Here is a 13,659-nt window from a genome sequence, read left to right as displayed (position 1 = left end):
TAGGCTTGATTCATTATTATACAGCGTAAAATGAATCAAAATTCTGATTCACAAGTTCTGGACAAAACTTTCTACCAAATATTTTAGAAAAGTAAAGTTATTTTGTTATGCTTGTTGTGAATTATGGAGATTTAAATACAGTGAAAGCTTGTTAAATGCTTGAAGTTCCAGTTGTTGGTGAAAGAGCAGAACTCTTAAGATTAAATTCCATCTCAACATTTTAAAAGTACCATAACATTTTTTACATTGTTTAGACAAATTAATAAATGGGACATAGCTTAGTTCACATGATTCGTCTGGAGTTCAAGAATAGTTGTTTACATTTGTAAGTATTTGTAGGACTAAGCCAAACCTGCAATTCAATGGGATTCTTATCTGGGTAGGGCCTGTGGGATCAGGACCCAAAGTAATTTCATATATAGGATTCCAAAAAGTTGCTGATACCATTGGGGCTCCTTAGTGATATATGTGAATTTCAGCAACTTAAAATAGTGGTTTGTCCTAGAAATGATGAGTGGCTCTTGACTTAGAGCACCACTAGCAGGAATCACTGTAAAATATATGTTACACCTATTTTAGTAACCCTTGGTTCTGATTCTGTGTTTTGGTCCACATGGCTGGTAACTGTGCTGTGTCTATTATAACTTTCTGATCTATGTTAATCACTATGTTGCAGTACAATTGGAACATTATTTCTTGTAATGACTTACTACTTACGTAGTGCGCTACATCAGTATATCTTTAGATTAAGTCCCTGAATTGCTGTGTTAAAGATTGCCTGTATTCTCCATGATGAGCTAAATACAAAAATTCAAGTCAAAAGTAATTTAAAGAGAGAAGAAGATTTGAAATTGGATTTTCTTATAAAACAAAACAACAATTTGCTGTTTATCACCAAACTGAGGTGTATTGAGAAACTTCCTGTCACAGTTCCCTATTCTTGAAGGCTCTCAGTACCATCTGACAAGATGATATATGTATAGTCCATTGAAAATAATAATTTTTATATTGAGGTTGTATGTTATTTTGTGGCCTAATCTGGGAATTGGGAAACTCCAGTCTTACCATAGCTCAGTGTACCAAAGAATTGGTGGGGCTGTTGCTTTAGAACTGCTGTCATAGAATTGTTAGCAAGAGCAGGATGGGGAAATAATCCCAATGTATCTAAAATGACTTTTTAAACTCCTGTCCAAACTTAATTTTTATTTGATTGCTCAGTGTTTTCTTGGCGTAAACTTTGTATAAGGATTAATGGAGGCTAATCAACTCATAGTGGGACTAAAGTACTTTCAGTTTCTAACAGGCAGGATGAAATTTAATATATTATGCCACTCCTTTAAAATTATACTTTGGGCTAAATCCTGCTACTAACTAAAGTCCAAATGGAGTTTTTCTATTGACTCCAGCGAGACTAAGATAAGACTTGCTAACATTTATTTACCTTGGATAACTCATATGCTCCAGAAGCCCTGTCCCCTTTGTCCCAGCAGGGATTTCATTGTGCTTCTGCTGAGTGTTTGCTGTGGCATTGTTCAGACATCTCTGCACTGGTACAATGTGCTTTTCTTTCCTTGCCCTGCTTGCATCTTTAGTTTGAGCAAGAATGAGGGAAGACTTGTCTTAGCTTTGCAAAGCTAAAACATCTGTTATGAGAACAGCTAATTTAGCTCTGTGCATCTTAAATAAAATATCCTCAAGCAGTTTGAAACATGCTGCCCCTGTAATAGACTGAGTTAAAGTAGTTTTAGAATGGAAGAATAGAAAGTTCCTTTTTAGAGTCACAATCTTGTTCATACAGGATACAAAGCAATTTTTATCTGTATAGTACAGATGCTCCCTGACTTATGCAAGTGTTCCATTCCAGAACGCCTTGCGTAACTCAAATTTTGTGTAAGTTGAAAACGTATACCCGACCATTTCGCGCAAAAACAAAACCCCCAAAAAACAACCACTACCTACCTCCTATCTCTAGCTTACAGAACTTTTTCCGTAAGTGTGGATTTGCGTAACCCGGGGAGGTGTCTGTATATATTTGGGAGGGAAAATATGTTTTGAATTGTATTACCACTGTTACAACATTTCTGTGGTTTAGATGATGCCATAAGCCTTTAGCTATAGGAACTTGGCAGTGAAGTTGCAGTGGTCATTATAATTGCCAATGAAAATAAGAGAGGAAAACAAAGAATATAAATGAAAATAAATTATTAATAATAATAAAAATACTAGCACAATACAAGGCTTCAGCCCTGCACACATGAATGTCAATGGGAGCTTAGTAATTGATTTCAGCGGGTGCAGCATCTCTCCCAAAGATTGTGAGATCTTTCTAAAAGACTTTCAGATTCAGCATGTGACAATTATCTGGCTCCAGTATGTTTATTCCATTTATAATCCTTTAATATCTGTTATTTCACATGTTGCAATGACTCAGGGCTTGCCTACACTTACCGGGGGGTCGACCAGCGGCGATGGATGCATCGGTGGTCGATTTAGCGGGTCTAGTCAAGACCCGCTAAATTGACCGCAAATTGCACTCACATTGACTTCTGTATTCCATCAGATCGAGAAGAGAAGGGGGAGTCAATGGGAGAGCATTTCCTGTCAACATTGCTTAGTGTGGACCCCGTGGTAAGTAGATCTAAGCTATGTCGATTTGAGTTACGCAAGTCACGTTACTCAAATTGTGTAGCTCAGATTGAATTTCCCTTGTAGTGTAGACAAGACCTAAGATCTAGCCCTCCCCCCCCCAAGTGAATAACTTGAACTGTCTGTATTACAGGTAAATCCATTTCAGGTTTTAAAAAGTCATATTGAATATATATGGAAAGTGCATTTCATTAAAGTGTGGATCCCAAATTCTCCAAAGAGTATCTCAGATCCACATGTCTCAAAGTTCTAGATTATGCGCTTGGCTCTCTGAGTTATCTGAAAGGTGTATAAAATTATATATAGGTTGTTAGTTCTTTACTGATATGTCTGAAGTGTCTCTTGTATGTGGTTTGTTTCCACTAGAATGTGAAATATATGGTACTTAGGAGATATGACTGTGACGTACACATGTTATAAAAGAGATTTGCCATTGACTTGAGGCATAGTTGGATCTGGCCTTCTGCAAATAGCTCAGGTGAAGGACTTAACCCTCTCCTTTTTTGCCAAACCACTGAGTTGTTCAAGGACTTGTATATCTGGCCTAACATACCATTAGGGAGTCAGCAACACTTTGTTATGGAGTCTGTTAGCACCCTATGATGCAAAAATGTTTCTAATTTAAGCGGCACACATATACTTTGGGATTGGAATCCATCCTGCATGTGAAAATGAGTTTGAGATAAATTATATTGTGATGCTTTCAACATTCAAACAAAGATGTCTCATATCCATATGCAACATGGCCCAAAGAAAGTGGGAGTTTCGCTGCTTACCAGGAATGGGGCCATTGTCACATCTGACTTTTGTAATAACCTGTATTGAAGGATGCATGTGTCCTATTGGTATCCAAAAAGTAGTCATGGAATCTATTCAAGGTTTAGATGGTTCTTGTTTTGAAGGGGGAAGGATGTAATTTGCTTATTCCAGCAGTGTCTTATTAAAAATTCAGCCAGTTAATTCCCTTTTCTCCAGAGCAGACATGCTGGTACACTTAGTGTGACCAGAAAATATAAATGTGTAGTTGAGCAGTGAGGGTGTATGATAATACCTTTATATACGTACTGGGATCCAAAGCATTCCAAGTGTCATATGTTGGGCATAAAGTGGAACAATTGCATTTTACCACAGACATTTATGGTTGCTACAGGCTACTGGGGCCATTGTCTGCAGATGGCGTTCTTACGCTTTTTGGATATGTCGCAAGAATGCCACAAGACATTCCGATGAGCTCCATACTACAGCTGGCTTGTAACATCCAGGATAAAGCTCCACCAACTGAGGAGTGGAGGCGGCCCAGAGGCAGAGTCCTTATTACGGGGGCACATCAGGTCTGTTCCAGTGTTGGACTCTTAGACCATCGAGCCCTTGCGGCTGCACAGGAACAGACCCAATGGTGAATGATTGTTACGGCCGACCATTCGGCTAAGCATTGAAGAAGAAGATCCAAAGCAGCACATCAAACCATCAATTGTAAACAATTCTCAATTCTATTTTGATTCTCCAAACCTTCCAGTTATCTGGCTTAACCCCCCCCCCTCGCTTTTTAACTTTAATGAAGAGCTGTCTTGTTTGAATGATTTTTGCAAATTTAGATGCTTCTGCTTCTGTTCATTGATATTTCTTGTTTGTTTGTTTCCAAGCAGCAGGAAGACTTCTGTCATTTTGAATTTTGTTACATAATTATTAATTTGATTTATAGGAAACACTTTTAGTACATTGGCAGGGTTAGCCTTTGACTGGACGATAGTAAAGGATACGGAGGCTGATGGCTTCTCAGATTCCCACAATGCATTGCGGTAAGCACAATTTACATTATTCTCAAGGGCCCCAGGTTTAGTCATGTTCTTAAAGTTAGGCATGAAAAAAAGTACCTTGTTGAATCTGGGTCTATAAACTGAAGTGATAATATCCAAAGTATCGTGTACAGGTTCATTGTTTTAGATTTCTAACTACTGCAACTGCCAATCCACAATTCTGGGCGTTTTCACACCCATTTAAAATTTGCAATAATAAAAATATAATTGATGATGTTCAGAAGCTGCGCATATAGTTCTAAACCACCAATAAAAAAATAACAATAGCCTAACTATGCCAGAGCTGGCCCCTCCCCAAACAACTGGGGAAAACAATAAGATATTAGTGCTGCAATTGATACGTAAGGATGTGGAGGTGACTGCAGAGGTCAGAGGTTAGCCTCTCATTTGGAAGTTGGGGCTATGGCCAATTCAGTACTTGGCCACTCTGCTGAGACTGACAACAAGGTGGCCAAAGTTTGGTTGAGGTGTTGTTGACTCTCGACGCCATTTACAAGGAACTGTACTGAGAAACAAATTTTCATTTTTTAAAAAGTTTTGATAAGCTTTTTGAAGCTTTCAGAGCAGGGTATTTAGCATTCTAATGGAAGATGTAGCAGATTTAGCCTCGCACCATTTTGAAAATCCAAACCACTGTGTCTTGCCTGGCACTTACAATCTGTAGGAGCCCTGCACACCACACTGGGACCTATGGTCCAATTGACTTACGAATCATAGATCATTAGGGTTGGAAGGGACCTCAGGAGATCATCTAGTCCAACCCCCTGCTCAAAGCAGGACCAATCCTCTTAGACCCTTCAGCTGTGGAGTGCATCTGCACAGCACTGCTCTCCAGCCCCATCCACGGGGTGGGCAAATTTGTTGGCCTGAGGGCTGCATCCGGTTTCCAAAATTGTATGGGGGCTGGTTAAGGGAGGCTGTGCCTCTCCAAACAGCCAGGCATGGCCCGGCCTCCGATCTGACCTCCTCCCTCCCCGCTCCCTGTCCCCTGATGGCCCCCCACCAGGACTCTTGCCCCATCCACACACCCCCACTCTCTGTCCCCTGACAGCCCCGGGACCCCCCACCACCCTGTTCAACCCCCCCCCTTCCTGATTGCCCCACTGAGACCCTTGCCTCATCCAACCACCCCTTCTCCCTGTCCCGTGACTTCCTCCGGAACCCCTGCCCCTGACTGCCCCCTGCCACCCCATCTAACCCCCTCTCTCCTTCCTGACTACCCACCCCCAAGATCCCTGCTCCCATTCAAACCCCTGTTGCCCCTGTTACCCGCCCTCTGACTGCCCTGACCCCTATCCATACCGCTGCCCCCTGACCACCACCCTGAACTCTCCTGCCCTCTGTCCAACCCCTCCTGCTCCCTGCCCCCTTACCGCACTGCCTGGAGCACCGGTGGCTGGCAGCACTACAGCCTCACCGCCCAGAGTAGCAGGACAGGCAGCTGCGCCGCCCAGCTGGAGCCAGCCATGCCACCGCGCATTACATTGCACCAGGTCAAGCCGCGGCTCTGCATCTGCATTGCACCAGGAGCTCGCTCCACCGTCCAGAACATTGTGCTGGAGGCGGGGCGAGCTGCGGCTGCAGGGGAGAGGGAGCAGCAGGGGAGGAGCCAGGGCCGAGCCTCCTGGGGCAGGAGCTCAGGGGCTGGGCAGAAGGGTCCTGTGGGCCATAGTTTGCCCACCTCTGGTCTAGCCCAAACTCTGAACTCCAGTAGAAACTTCCATCCAAAGGTCTTAGTGTTTTGCAACTTCTTAATCAATTAAGCCTTGTAACACCTCTGGAAGGTAGGGAAATACTATTATCTGTGTTTAACAGATGGGAAACTAAGACACAGCTAGGTTAAGTTCTTGCACAACATCATATTGAGAGCTTGTGACAGGGATAGGAATACTCCTAGCTTCCTGTGCTTACCCACCAACAGTCTTCCCCTCGCTTGTAGGTACTGCATAAGCTTTCACTGTACCTACTTTAGTATTCTGTCGATTTCCTTTGACTGAGAGGAGTTACGCTACAGGGATTTCAGTTTCCACTCTTATTAAAGTCATCAACTTTGAAGGCTACCCAGCATTGTTGTATCTGGTATATTTTTCATATTAGGTTCCCAACGTCCTGGTTTAGCCTTTATATTGATACTGACTGACTGGTAATAGGCCTTCAGCAAAGCAGGATTATTTTGTCTAATAGAACTCTGCTAGTATCCATCATAGTAAATGCTACAATGAGTGTTTGCTTTGCTTGATATGAGTGTCAGCTCCAGAAATGCCTGCCTGACATACTTTTGAGTTTCTGGTCATACCAGAAGCATATAAAACACTAAATCAATTTTCTTTCCTATCAAGCAGTTCCTACACACTAGCCAAGTAGAACATTAAACCGCTATTCTTGTAATATATAATCGGGATGCTAAGACACAATAGATTCATACTCAAGTGCCAGTATTTCCATTTACTTAAGAAAATAATATCCAGCAAAACTTAGTTAATAAAGAAGTGAATCAAAGCGTGAGGCAGAGGAGATAGGAAAGTATATTGTGCTTTAAGAGTCCTGCTCATTAATGTGAAATATCTGTGGTGTTGTGTCTGTAGTGCTCTGTTATATTGGGTGTTGTTTTTTTTTAATAGTAAACCAGTGTAATTTCTCTGATCAAACCTGTGTTGTTGTTTTTTCTGCCAGTATTTCCCCTGGGTTTTGCCTGTAATGGCAGAATATGCCTTTTTAGCAGCTAATATGGATAGAAACTCTTTCCGCACTAATGTGTGTGTTTTGTTTTATTTGTTTTTTTAAATGGTGCAGCTTTTGTGTGTAGACAAGCCCTGAATCATTTAGGTACTTTTGAAAATCCAACCCAGCTCTTGGAAAGACATCCCACCTTGATTTAAAAACTCCAAGGGATGGAGAATCTGCCATACTTTTAACATATAATATTTTAAATAAAGTGGTGGTGTTAACCCCTCTCCCCCTCCCCACTCCCAAAAAAGAGTTTTGAAGCAAGAAATGCAGAGTTTAAGGCTGTTTTTTAAAGAAACCCGAGGGAGTTAAGTTGCTGAACTCCCATTGAAATTTAGTGGTGCCTAACATCATTCAGCTCCTTGAAAAATTTCATCCTAAGTTTTGTTTTTGGTGTTTTTTTGCAAGCAGCCTTCAAAATTCGAACTTGTTATCAACACCTACCCAAATCCTGTCCATTTTCTCGTAATTACTATACCTCATCTAAATTTCCAACAGAGATTACAAAATACATAATTTATATACTGCACATACACACATAATCAGCACTTCCTATCCACTTCACATCAAACACCTTTCTAGTTCACTTGAGCCAAACACCATAATGTTTGTGATTAAGAGAACAGAACCTCAGTGCCTTTCCCATTTACCATACCTCACTGATCTAGAGAGTCCTCTATACGCAAACTGGAAACATCATTGGAGATACCTCGTCCATTTTTCCTGTATATCTCTAAGAAGGACCTGCCTTCTATACATAGGCTTCAGATGCACTTTTATCCCAGTCACTACACAAATTAGCCACAGAAGCCAGAGTACCACAGTGTCAGAGCACACAGATATATTGTGCACTATATGTTCATTGCAGAATACAGTGTGAAGTCTGAATTATCTTGGTACTGAGTACAATTATGCCTGAGAGTCACAGTACAGGTTAGAAAAGGGACCTGCACATAGATATTACAGCCATCTATGTTTTCCAGTGCTACACAAGCCCATACAGCACCCATAAAATCTTAATTTAACATTGATGTGTTCAGGAATATAAGTGAAAATTGAGCCTCTCCTTCCTGGCTTAAGATAAGCACCTTACATGTGTTGTGGGCATTTGTGCTAGAAGTAGACAATACTGTAGTTCTGACCTGGGTTAGCTTACATTATTCATGACTCTTGTCTCATAAAGTTCTGTTCACTTTTCAGTATACTCAAATTCTTAGAATCTACCTACATACCACCTTCCTATATATCAGAGATGGAAAAAGTTGCCAAACAAGGAGACACCGTTCTGGTGTCTGGAATGAAAACAGGGAGTTCCAAATTAAAAGCAAGAATACAGGAATCTGTTTATAAGGTAAGAAATTCACACGGTTCATTTATTTTTTGTTTTCATGGCAGAACTTCCCTGGAGCCACATTAATTTTCCCTCCCATATTACTACATACCCCACTCCAACATCTCTTCCTTTATCAGCTACTGTAGCATTGCCCCCCGTTACCAATGGGTAGATTATGTGGCTTTTCCTGAGGTGGTTGCCAATACTACTCCATTGATTTTTGCCTAGCACTCGGGATGAATAGTGCAGTTATCCTGTTGAATGAGCTCCCCAGATGATGTGGGTCCCAAAGCTAGTTTCTAAACCTGACTCGGTGACATGATGGTGTAGATATCTTGTTCCTGTGTTATTTAGTTTGTTTTACAAAGGAATGCACTCCAAATTCACAATTTCTTTTCCTTCTCTTCGATCGGTAGCTCTTCAGGGCCGAGACTGCCTTTCACTCTGTTTATATGGCACCTAGTGCAGTGGGGCTCTCATTTCTCTAATCACTGTTGTAAGACAAATACTTAATAACATGAACTTATTGTGGTGTTGTGCAAGCCAGAAATAAGACAGTTTACTTTTGAAATCCCAGATTATACAAGGCTCCCAGTTATAAAAACAGCTGTTTGCTTGTAAACTGGGCAAACTTCTACTGGAAGTTGAGAAGTGATTATGAAAAAAAAATGGCATCTTGGGATTCCAAGTTTATTGTCTTTGAATCAGAGCATAATGACACTTGGATATTTGCACAGTGCTTTGACATCATGCATTTTTAAATAAGTGCTGCTACTATTAATTTTTGTTTATTAATATCCTGGGATAACATCTGCCAGATTCTGGCCTTCACTTAATGCTGTGCAGCTTTGTGTAGCTCAACAGGGCCTTGATTCAGGAAGACACCTAAACATGTGTATCTTTAAGCATGCAAGTTGTCAGTCTGACTCAAGTGGGGGACACACAGTTAGGTACCTTGCTGAATTGGAGCCTAGATCTACTACTGCTATCAGATAGAAGCATTCCCACTGCTCGATGATTATCAGCATTCATTGTGGAATGAGATTTTGCCCTCTGTCTCCCTGTTAACAAATATTAAGGATTTGTCTGATGGATTTTTCTATGCTGCGCATTGTGTTGAATTGAGACCACTCCCTCAGTTCCTTGCATCGTACCAATCCTCATTTTGTAATCAATTCTACCTCATTAGCTTTCAGTCTCAGAAAGCAGTGAGATCAAATGCTAATAAACAAGTGTGTTTAACTATAGCATTGGCCTTTTTCACAGCTGTCCTATTGATTTATTCTATTCATTTCTTTGTAATCCACAGTAACTTGTTTTCATTTTAACCTAGTAATGAAATTGTCCTTTCTGTTAGTATAATCTACTTAACAGACATTTATTTTTTATTTTATTTTTTTAAGGGTTAGTTCTTACAGGAATGTTTTGCATGTTATTAGTATTTTAAATTTTGCAATATTTAAGAAATAAATGTTGACTTAAAGTATTTTTAAAAAATCCATCCAGTATCTGTATGCAGTTACTTAATATGTTGCCAGTTTCTCTATTAAACAAAATATATTGGTTTACATTTTTCAGGTATTGGATAAATAATCTACGTTCTCTGAAAATATTATTTAAAAGTACAAAAATAGTGCATTTTAAAGGCGTTATTTTGGTTTCAGTGATGCAATTGAAAAGTAATTCTGCTCTACTCCTTGCAATTACTCCAGATTCACATTATTACTGATGAGATCAGAGTATGGCCCGATATTAGTAATGTTTATTTTTGCTGTGGTTCTTAGCCAGTTGTAGTTGTTTTTGTTTTTTGTCTTTGTATTTATTTTTTTCTGCATTGGTTCTGGCATCATTCTATGAATGTTGATTGAAATAATAGTATGAAATAATAGTATCCTGCTCAGAACTTTATATGACTTGCATTATTACTATTGTCCTTAAATCTTTCACTGCTGCCAGACCACACGTGTTTTCAGTGCAACATCCCTCAAGCAAATAGAATAGAACAGAATTTGGTTTTGTGTAGTGTATTGCATATTCCTAATTTTATAAACAAAGGAGTTACACACAAATACCATAGCAATTTTAGAAGACATGTCAAGCAAAGGTACGTTGGACCACCCTGACAAAAATGCATTTCCAGATCTCAGATTATCCGTTGTGTGCTTGCCTCCAAAAATTGTATTCTCCACAAGATTAAGTTGAGCAGATGCTCTCCACCCCATCCTTCTGTAGCATTGCTGAACAGTGTATAATTTGGAATTGCTTCTTTGTTTGAGCTGCTGCAGGGACAAGCTTTTTGCATCTGCAGCTATTGCAGAGTGTGACAGGCAGTCAACAAATTCTAAAGGGCCACAGAATTTGTGGGCTGTGCTATGATGCAGAACATAATTTATGGCTGAATTCTTGCATTGAAATCCTGACTCCACTGAAGTCAGTAGCAAAACTCCTATTGACTTTTGTGGGCCCAGGATATCACCCAGATTCTTGGCGTTTGTCCCACTATCCAGGACAGTAAACCTGAAAGTTGGAAGAAATAGAGAGCACTAAGTTTTGCAGCTTCAGTATATTCGCTGCTGTGTGACCACTTTTATTTTTTATAAACACTTTTTGGCATGTCTTTGGGATATAACGGCAAATATAAATGACTTGCATAAAAAGGAAAGGATATAAGAGAGATCCGTCTATACATAAGTAAATTAAATTCCCTGTTAATAAAAAAATCCAAGAATTCCCTGTTACCCTGCACCTTCTTATTTTTTTCCTATTAAGAATAAACCAAAATATGAACAAACTTTCAGTGCACCAAGCCTCCTAAGTTGTTCTACCTGGATATGCAAAAGACCATAAGGAGAGAGCATCTGATCATAAGGGGAAGCATGATTTAGTGACTGAAAGCACACATGATTCATGAACTCTTCACTATGTATATTTTCCTGGCTGCAGCAGTGTGGACTAATTACTTATACACTCTATGTCTCAGTTGTCCTATGTGTGAAATGGCATTAGTATTCTGTTGTTGAGTTGTGAAGTTTATTAATGTCAGTAAAGAATTTTAAGGTTCTTGATTGAAAAATGCTATACATTTTAAATTATTATTTGCTAATTGAGATTTTTATTCACTTCTGGGTGTAACCACTATTTAGTAGACTTTTCTACTCAGTCGGTTCTCAGAGCGCTTAAAACCATGCCATAGCTAATTGGATTGAGCTGGAGGTCAGGGCCGGTGTTATTAACCTGGAAACTTTTCTTCTAGTAGTAGTGGCTATGCCAATGCACTCTGCAGCACTGATGGCACCAGTTTGTGCAAGGGATAGCTGGCAAATTACAGAGCAAGTTAATTTGTGGCAAGCCAGGGTGAATCTATAGCACACCAGCTCTCTGTGAATCAAGTTCCATGTGGACAACGCTGCGGCGCACTGAAAGTTAATGTAACACGTTAAAGCCAAGCCACACTCCAGGACTTTCAGTGCACTGTAGCAGTGTCCACACAGGATGTTACTGCATCTCAAGATGATGTGCTATAGAGTCACTCTCTGGCTTGCTGCACAGTAACTCACCCTGTAGCCTCTCACATGGCAATACATGTTACTTTACCAGTAAATTAAAACTGGCCTCTTTCAAGCTTCCTTGAGTATGTAACAGCAATTTCCTCCCCAAAGCCTCACTTTTCTGCACCTCTCCACCCTCAAGAAATGTAATTAGAACTGCAGGCTTTAACAATATGTAACGTTTTTAATCTAAGCCATAGATTGGAATATACATGGGGGGGATTTTAAACATGTGATGAGGTTAAAATTTTTTCCCAGTGCTTAAAAAATGGAGAATCCACTCTTAAGTCTATCTGGTAAATATGTAAATGCCAGTTCTTCATAAAAGTATTTTGCATCTGATACACCCAAATGTCTCCTCTGAAGCATTTCAAAACTGTCATGCAATTAAATAAGTTAAATGTTTGCTGCACTGTAGTGTAAAAAGAAAAACACTTGTAGCAAATACCTACTAAGCTTGTCCTATTCTGGGAAGTCATGTTAAAAAAAAATCTGTAACAATTTGGTATGATGCATGGTACAGTACAGACTTTTGGAGTGCTGCTACATGTAATCTGCTTGGACACTTATAAAAATGCTCCCTGCACAGCACAAACAGATACAAATGTTTAGGATACACTTACCTTTTTTCCAGTGTTGCAGAAGACATGTACATTCTTTCACTGAAATCCAGTCTTTTTCTGTCTAGTCATGTGATCTTCTTAGCCATCAATATTTATTAAATGGTACACTTCAAACAAGCCAAAAGCCCTAGAAGTGTGCCAGCATTAAGGCTTTTCAAGTTACAAAATTTTGTGAATGATTGATTGTGGAAAGCTTAATGAAAACACTGGTTGATCTTAAATAAGAGGTGTACAAGTACTATTGTAATGATGAGAGAGAAATGATTGTGACCAAAATATTTTGATTACCTTGTCCTTAACACCCTGGCCAGTTTTATATATTTATTTATTTTGCTTGTCTTCTTTCATGGTCAAATATTCCTCATCTCTGCGTATCTGAGACCTCATTTTTGTATTCATCACTTGACATTTTCCACATTAATCATTAAGTTAACTGTTGATTGGTTTGACCCTGCTCAGATATCTTCAGATGTCTCATTTTGCTTATCTCCTTTAGCATCCATTGCTGATGGTGCAAGTGAAGCTGTGCTTCTGTGCACCACTATGTGCTTTGAGTTCTATTGCCATTAGAAAAGTGGTGGTATTAAACTGTTCTTCAGGACAGAAATAACTTTAATACATATTTTTTATTTGTGGATTATGAAGCTATTTTTCAGTGAGTGCGTTGGTTACTTTAAAATGTGGCTTTTGTTTTTTCTTTTAACCAATAGAATGTATATCCAGCAGAAGTCAGGTTGCTTATTTTGGAAAACATTCTTCTAAATCCAGCTTATGATATCTACCTGCTAGTAGGAACATCACTTCAATATAAAGTTCAGAAAATAAGACAAGGCAAGATTACAGGTTTGTCTTCCTCCATTTTTCGTAATATTCCACATTCCGTGTGAATTTTTCACCTATGAGTAGAAAATTAAAATATTGTGTGTACTGATAAGGAAATGGTCTTAAATTCACCTTAGATTGTT

General features: G+C 39.5%; 1 protein-coding gene across 1 annotated transcript in view; it reads left to right on the top strand.

The window, feature by feature from the left end:
• NUP210 (nucleoporin 210) overlaps positions 1 to 13,659 on the top strand; it is a 125,904-nt gene that overhangs the window by 21,205 nt on the left and 91,040 nt on the right. The window contains exons 4-6 of the mRNA XM_030568114.1: positions 4,349 to 4,445; positions 8,391 to 8,541; positions 13,405 to 13,537. Of these exons, the coding sequence (XP_030423974.1) occupies positions 4,349 to 4,445; positions 8,391 to 8,541; positions 13,405 to 13,537 (381 nt within the window). The remainder of the gene's footprint in view (positions 1 to 4,348; positions 4,446 to 8,390; positions 8,542 to 13,404; positions 13,538 to 13,659) is intronic.

Source organism: Gopherus evgoodei, chromosome 7 (genome assembly GCF_007399415.2).
Source record: "Gopherus evgoodei ecotype Sinaloan lineage chromosome 7, rGopEvg1_v1.p, whole genome shotgun sequence".
In the NCBI taxonomy this organism is placed as follows: Eukaryota; Metazoa; Chordata; order Testudines; family Testudinidae; genus Gopherus; species Gopherus evgoodei.
Note: the sequence above shows the minus strand (reverse complement) of the source record. Positions and strands in the feature narration are given on the sequence as shown.